The sequence below is a fragment of the Salvia hispanica genome, chromosome 1, assembly GCF_023119035.1.
Source record: "Salvia hispanica cultivar TCC Black 2014 chromosome 1, UniMelb_Shisp_WGS_1.0, whole genome shotgun sequence".
Taxonomy (NCBI): domain Eukaryota; kingdom Viridiplantae; phylum Streptophyta; class Magnoliopsida; order Lamiales; family Lamiaceae; genus Salvia; species Salvia hispanica.
Window position 1 is genome coordinate 33,619,826 of NC_062965.1, and position 8,787 is coordinate 33,628,612.

Sequence of the window (8,787 nt, forward strand, 5' to 3'; positions counted from 1 at the left end):
TCATCCCCCGAAGTCGGCGGTGCACCTATACCAAGTTGAGCTCTCATATACTCAATTCCGGCCATATGGGCTGAAACTTGGCCAGGAGTCATTTTTGAAAGGTCCGCCATCGTGGAGACCAGGTACATGGACATTAGGGTGTGCGAGCCCGTGCCCGTGCCGTGCCGGAGCCCGAGCCCTCGCCCGCCTGGCTTGATTCGCCGCGGCCCCTCCCTCTCCCCCTCGCTCTCGCCGCCTTCGCCGCCTTGGTCCCTTGCGGCCGACGTCGTGCACCGGAAGAAGACCCCCTGCATCATCGGTTGGCGTGCCCTCACGTGAGGTGTTGCCTTCGCCGCCATCACTAGACGAGTAGTGGCCACGCGCCGTGTGCTTCGTGCGTTTCGAGCCCGACTCGACACCGCCAGCCCACCTTTCAAGGTGGTGGACTTGCGACCAAACATCGACAAGCTTGAAATCTTTGCCGACGTCATCTTTGAAGACCCGCAACGCCGCTCTCAGAATGTCGGCTCCACTGGCTCCGCTCTGATAATTCGCCTCTTCTCCCCTGTATATCGCGCAAAATTTTTTGACATCTCTGTCGCATCGGTCCCAATGACTGCGGAGCATCTTCACGTTGCGGGGAACGGTATTCTTCGGCCTTCGTGCGTTGTAAACTTCGGTGACTTTTAGCCAAAAACACTTGTGGGTTTGTTGATTCCCGACGACAGGATCGTACGAGACGCTGATCCAAGCGTCGTACGCAGCCAACGTCTCGGCTTGGGCTGTATGGATGACGGGTGCCATCTCCCACAGCCTCTGCCTCTGCCTCCTCTTCCTCATCTTCCTCCTCGGCATTGACGCCGAGCCTGAGGTTGATCCTGCCGGAGCCGGAGCCGGAGCCGGAGCCAATTGGCCGGTCGGGCAAACTGCGTTCGAGGAGCCAAAAAATTCTCCGGAATTTGGGATAATCCCGGCGATTGCCCGTACCTCTGGTGGGGAGGGACGATAGTATGCATCCACGTCAAAATGTGGTGTTTGGTACGCCGGCGGGGTGGTCGGGCCTTGGGTGCCCGGACGACGAACCAGGGAGTACCCAAACGAGTTGTACATGCTCGCCCAATCGTCGAACGAGTTCAAGTCGAACCCGCCGGAGCGCCGCCTTGGAGCCACCGCCGGGCTTGCCGCTGCTGGAGTTTCCATCGCCGGACATTTTTTAACAATTTGAGAGTAGTGTTTGTGTGTAAAATGGAAGAGGAATGAGAGTAGTGTTTGTGTGTAAAATGGTGAATGGAGTATGAAGTATATTTATAGAAGAATAAAAGAAAAAAATAATTTAAAAAAATTCGACCGTTTTGTTCCCAACGGTCATTTGACCATTTGATTTTTTATTTTTTTTTATTAAATTTGAAATTTTCGAATTTATAAAAAAAAAAAAATTATTACGTCATAATTACGACGCCCACTCGCGGGCCGGCGAGTGGGCGTCACGCAATGCTCTAGCGCACGCCACGTGGGCGCGCGCGTCGTCTCGCCAGCTCGAGGCCGGCCTCGCCGGGTCGCGTCGCGCGACGAGATGTCTCGTCTCGTCGAGACGAGACCGAGCCTCGCATCGAGAGACCGAGCATCGAGTTGCGAATGCTCTTAGCCCCTTGTCACTTTCATTTGGGTCCACTCATGCATTAGACTCTCTATAGTAAATAATACGAACTTTAATACAAAATTGGTAGATAATATAAATAATATTGAAATATTATTAGGGAAGAATAACATTCATTTTTTTATAAAGAGATATTAATTGAAAATAAAAAATGATTACTATTTGTAGACAATTTAAAAGGGAAAAACAATTACTATTGATTGTGGACGGAGGTGGTATATATATATTAGTGTTATTAGGTATAGAATAATAGATTGAATAGGCGCACCTAGGCCTGAAAATTTAATCCGCGGGTTTCGGGTATTCCCGGTCCAGTCCCAATACCCGACGGGTTTTGGGTACCCAAAACCCGAAATTATGGATTCGGGTACGAGTTTGGGTAGTTAATGTTAGGATTTTTCGGGTTTAGGCTACCCGACTAATACCCGATTAATTATGTATTTGTAGTACTGTTAGCTACCGTCAGAGAGATGAGTCTGCACAAAGTCACAGATGAATGACAAAATGAGTAGCACTTAAGATGAATTGAATGCCATGAATCTTTGCTTTTGGGTTATAAAGTTCTTAGTTTACTATTAGATTATGTTTGGTTGCTTTGACATTTTATTGTTCTATTATCTCAACTTTAATACTTCTTTACATTCATGTTCGGTTCATGTTGCATTGTTTATGTTCTTACTTGTTATCTTTTGAAAATATATAGTTAATTAGTTATGCTTTCTTCATTTTATTTACATGTTCATTTAATGTCTTAAGAAATTATTTTAATCTCTTTTATGTTTCAATTTATACCAAAAAAAATTTTATTTTGAAATTAAGTAGTGTCTATTTGTCTAATGTCTATTTTATATAATATAGAATTATAGTCAATAAATAGTATAAGTATTGTGTTATTTTTAATAATTTCTATTCTCATCACAATTTAATTTATATAAAAGAATAAATTTTAAATATAATAATTCCAGGTTTATGGGTACCCGATTAGTTGGGTTCGGGTACCCGCATCGGGTATTAGGGTACCCGAATTCACATACGGGTCGGGTATTGGGTATGATATTTTTGAAATTTCGGGTTCGGGTACCCGAATTTTCAGGTTTGGGTACCCGCGGGTACCCGAATTTACACCCCTAGGCGCACCATACATGTGTTAATTGACAGTCCACATGGCCGAACAAGACGCAAACACCACTCTCACAAAATTAAACTTTAATTCAAAACTATAGACTAATTCAGGGCTGGAAAACCAGAAATAACAAACTTGAAGACAAATTATACTCCCAACTATTAAATGTATTAAACTATATTACTATCAATTATATAGCTATGAATTGCCATTTCACCGCTAGTACATAGCTAGCCGTTATTGTTTCTTTTTATTTTCAGTATTAATTCATAATATCTGTATTAATATAATGCATTTATATAGAGACCGTATGAATAATTGTTGTGAAAGTGAAAGAGTGAATTATTAAAGGTGGAGAGGAGAAGACGGATCGAATGTATTTTTATGGTGGAAACTACTCCACTATTGAATTGCATTTCCCAAGTCATTTCCTGTGAGATGTGTCATTTTTTCCACGTTAAGTCACACTCCACATCTCATATACATCTGACACACTTCTTCATTTAAGGAAACGAAGAATCAACTCATCTTTATCTCAAAGACTAACTCTCAACGAAAATAATGATTTTACAATATCGCAAGAAACGTCTTCAAATGCGTAACCTCAAGCATCCGCAACGCGGACGGATTGTTCCGTCCCGGGGAACGAGACAGGGGCTGGATGCGTTGAAAACATCCGCTGTAGACAGTCTATGTATTGTCTATAATACAATCCACGAAAATCCATCTATAACGCCTATTAACATTGTTTTGCTTTATAGCATTGTTATTTTATGTTTTGTGTGTCACGTGATAACACGGAGTTGGAAAGATATTATGACTTTAAGATTAGTTATTTTTGAAGTACATCAATTTTTATTTATTAAAAATTTATTTTAATAAAATGAAACTATATTTGAAAATGACCATACTTAACATCAAATATGCGAATTTGTGAAAGATTAGAGTATTTTGTTAGTACATAAACATTAGAGGAGTGGATTTTGTATTTGCTAGAGGAAGCATTTTATAGACATGTTTCAACTCGAATAATCCTTGGGAGATCAATGTGAGACAATTGGTTTTACACGTACGAGAAACTTTTTATGTTTTTTCTATATAAATTTATTAAATTTTAATACAAAATCAATGTTTGATTTAGTGGTAAATGTGCTTTGTTAAAACCGATAGGTTGTGGGTCCAAAACAACCCCAACATTTTTTTCTAAAATATTATGTTTTTTTAGTATTTTATTTTATTGCATTTGTTTTACTTTTCTTTTTGTAATAGAATGTTTATATTTTTGTTATCATAAGAATTTATTTTAAATAATGTGTACATTCATTTACCATGTAAATTTAATTTGAATGTGAATGTAAAGTTTTGATTAAAAATAATTTGCATGTGAAGAATTATACTCTCTCTGTCCCATAGAAATAAACCATTTATGATTGACACATGTTTTATTGCTTGATTGATAAAGTAAGAAATAAAGAGAAAAATTACTTAGTTGAAATTGTATAGTGGATGGTGGGATCCATAAATAATAAAGTAAAATAGATGGAGAAAAAAATTGTCATAAATGTATATGGACTATTTATATGAGACGGAAGAAAAATGAATAATACTATGATCCATTTCTATAGGATGGAGGGAGTATACAAAAATGAGACCTATGTATAGTTAAGTGAATGAATAACGAGTTATTGTGAATATTGTTCTTGAGTAAGAAATAACGTAAAATGTGGTATGAGGTCTATAAATGGTTTAGTGAATGAATAGTTTTATTCATATTTTATACTACATATTATTATTATATAGAAGTCCCTATTAATAATCTAAATTATCTATAAAATTACTTTAAGATAAATTTTAAAAATTTAGCCCCTAGGTTCATCTTTGCGTCCGCCACTGGTTTTAGTTCTGAAGTTCTGTATGATCTTACCTTCATTTCAAACTAGAAAACGCTTAAAACATTCGTTCTCAAAGAAGTATTGATCATGTATTGCCACACATGCTTGAATGTCGAGCGTCTGACGGCTACACACACAAATATGTTTGAGCACGCTATCTGTTGCCCAATTATAAAGACCATATCATGTTTCTTTAATTTTGTTTAAAATCCAAAAATTAGATTTTTTTATATCTAAATACTCTTATTTCACATTCAATTCTTCATAATTTCTTCTATAACTTTTTATTCTAATTTCTCCTATAAGGATTATGGATGATCTTATTTGTGGTTTTGAGTAATGTTGCTTAATTTTAAGGGTGAAAAAGATATATAATCAAAATAATAAAATGTATAATATGTTTACCCACACTTATAAAAAGAATTAATTTATAGCCATTTTAGAGGGCTAATGAAAATAATTAAATTTAGTCAATACATATCTAGTTATCTAGAAGTCCTTATACTAAATTTTTTATTCAAGTAGATCCATCTACAAATTTTTTTTGTTCTTTTTATCCTTATACCAATACATTTTGTTTAATTAAGTCATTTTACAATTTTTGTTTTTGTTTTTTCACATCTTTATACTAATGCATTTTGATTTAAGAGGTTTTATATTTATATTTTTAATTTGGTTGGATCTTTATTCACGGAATTCACAATTTAATTAAATTTATTGTGCTACATTCATTTATTTTCTCTTTTTCACTTATTTATTTTGAAATTAATAGTTGCAATATTAACTCAATAGTAATTTAAAAATGACAAATTTATAAATTGATAATGGAAAATATCAATAAATTTTTCATTTTTTCAATGATTCTCGAGTTGATATTGCAACCGAAAGAAAATTAATAAATATAATTAACAAAAGAAAAATTAATTAAAATTTAAAGTCCGTTGAATAATCCAACCAAATAAAAAATGTAAGTATAAAAATCTCTTAAATCAACATGCATTAGTATAAAGATCTAATGAAATTAAACAATTATAAGAAAACCTAATAGTACTTAAAAATGTATTGGTACAAAGATTTAATGAACCTAAGACATTATACTTATAGAAGGATCAAACGAAATAAAATGTATTAGTACAAGGTCTACCCTTTCACTTTTTTAAAATATTTTTTTTTTCAAAATTACTACTATTTCCTTATGTTCTTTCGATTGATACATATTTTGACCTTTTTTAATTTTTAATTTTATTTTACTTATAGTGATAACTAAATCCTACTATAAAAAAGTTACTATTTTTTTAGGTACCACGTGCATCCATCTCACATTAAAAAGCCCCTAATCTTCAATCAATTAGCCGACCATATCTTTAATTTTGCATTTATCGGCATGCAAAGTGAAAAAGATGCAGTTAAACACAATATTGAACAGTTAAACACATTTGATGTGGTTAGCCATCAAATAAATCATGTAAAATTACTATACACAATGAAAACAGCGACTTCTAATTTCCGACACATGACATGATTGCGGAAACCTCAAGAAAATTAACACACCATAAGTTTTACATTTAGAAGAAAAAACATTATATTACATATTTACAATATACTACTCCCTTCGTTCCATTAAAGATGATCCACTTTCCTTTTTGGTTCATCCCAACCAAGATGACTCATTACTTAAAATGGAAATTCCTTTATCTCTATTTTATCCCTCCTCTCTTACTTTATTCTCTCCATTTAACACACAAAATAAAATTGCATAAAATTTTGTACCGTCCAAGAAAGAGGTCATCTTTCTTGGGACGCAGGGAGTATTAATTTTTGAAATTGTCCTTCAGCATGTTTAGGAATTGATTTTTATGTTTGGAGAATTTGGTGGCCAGTATTTACATACGCATGCAGAGTGGATCGCTAGATTACAAATAGTTGGGAATTGAAAGAGGAAAACAGAGAGTGAGAAAAACACACAAGGTGAGGCATGGAGTTGCATGTGGTTTGCAGGTTATGATGTTGAGTTTATTGTTGCAATGCATGTGACGTGATCAACTCCATTAATATTTCTGGCTCACGTACTATTTTCATATCACTATTTTAATGTTTCTTAATTTCCACTCACCATCCTCTTCTGTTTTCATTTTCATTTTTATTCGCAACGCGTCATCATTTCATGGCTTCTGATGCCACCTATGATCAAACTATATATTCCGGATTAAACGTTCCAAAAATTAAGTAATTCATACACTAAAATTAAATTACTTTATATGGTGACAGATTATCAAATCTTATACTATCTTCACCCATTATTAATATTTGAAAAATGAAATACTAACTACTCCTAGGGGAACACCTAGGAACATTGGAGTGACACCACAGTATAACACTAATATCAGCCTTTAGATCTTTAAGATAGACGTCTAGGATTGAATTGATAAAATAAAGTTTGGATTGCAGTCTTATGTGTTGGATATATTGCAGGCGTGAGTATTTTAGTCAATTCCAAAAAATTTAAATCAAAAACAGATTTGGTAATATGCATACTGCAATATTTATTGAGTAACACTGTAATCTGGTAAGGTAAAAAACTATTACGAATGATGCAGGCACGTAACACTGCAATTTGGTAACAAAATGAAAATTGAGAACGTCGATTTTGCCCTCTAGCGTTTTTTTTATGTTCCAATTTTGTTAAAATAGATTGTCATATGGTAGTTTGAGAATCACACGATCTTCAGATATAACGGCCTAAAATGGTGGTATGAAAATAAAAATGATCGTTATATTAATACATCACCCTATTCCTAATAGCTAAAATTAATTTAATTGATAAATTATCTTATACTCTTCACCCAATATCAATATTATCTAAAATTAATAAAATATAAGAAAGATTAAGAGAGAACGTGATTTGCGTATGATTCGTAGAAAATGAAAATCCACTTTATTTGAATGTAAAATTTGTCAAAATTAAAAAGATAAATTGCCATGATTACATGTATTTTTATATTGTGTTACTATCTCCATCCGAAAAAATAGTTTTATTATGGACCATACAAATTTTAAATGTTTACAAGCATTCTACATTACAAGTGAAAAAAAAAATACTAAATTAGTTATAATTAATGGTCGATAAGCTCAACTTCAATGTCATTTATCTACTCGTTGTGGGTAGAAAGTTACCTATCTAAAAATTATAAATTAGTTATTGGGTCGATAAGCTCAGCTTAAATGTCATTTATCTACTCGTTGTGGGTAGAAAATTACCTATCTAATTATTTGACTGAAGGAAAAGGAAAAGAAAAGGCAAGCCTTGTTTAATTCATTCCAACCAATTGCAAGTTCGGATATTAATCTCAATTTTCCACAAACTTGCACCACACCACATTGGGTTTACATATTCATAAATTATCCCATCCTTTGACTTTTCTAAAGTTTCATCTTTATCTCTGTTAAAAAAAAATTTAAGTTTTATCTTTATCTTTATTTTCTCTTATCATTTTCTTTTATTTTAGCTAACTGGCACTGCTTATCTGCTTCTATATGTGGAATATTTTTTATTGACTGGGAATAAAATTATTTCATTTTAATGCATAGAAATAATATTGTAGTATAAACTAAAACGTGAAAGTATAGAAAACGAAATGGTCCTTACTCCTTAATAAAAACTGGATTTTTTATACAGAAGATAGGTCCAAATCATTCGGCCCAATATTAATTTGGGCTATAATTGGGTCGAAGATGGTGTTTATTATTTAATAAATGCTACGCAAATGGTGTCCAATATATGTATATAGTCTGCATGTGGTCGTGGACAAAATAGTTACTTTAAACCGCAAATATAGAGAGGTGAAATGGAGTATAAATTATTATCTCATTCATGATTTATATTGTAGTCATATGAGATTGCAGAGAAAATATACCAGTATTTAATATTATACGTAAAAGTTAAAACTCAATGAACAAATATCCAAGATTTAATTTGAGCCCAATATACTTATGCAAAGTAGACATTGGTTTAATTTGAAAGCCCATTTGAATTGAGGCTTAACCTCCCAAATTCAGTCACAAAACAGACAAAGGAGGGTCCACTATTCTCACATTCACATGTTTTGTAACAAAAGAAATCAGATATTTATGTTTCT

The 8,787-nt window shown here is 33.8% G+C and overlaps 1 protein-coding gene across 1 annotated transcript; it reads right to left on the minus strand.

Moving 5' to 3' along the window:
* LOC125194835 (glutathione S-transferase T3-like) lies at positions 1–834 on the minus strand. Its single transcript, XM_048093055.1, has 2 exons — positions 410–834; positions 1–25 (listed from the first exon to the last, which is right to left on the minus strand). The coding sequence occupies exons 1-2, from the start codon at positions 832–834 to the stop codon at positions 1–3; spliced, it is 450 nt and encodes a 149-aa protein (XP_047949012.1).
* Positions 835–8,787: the final 7,953 nt, after the last annotated feature.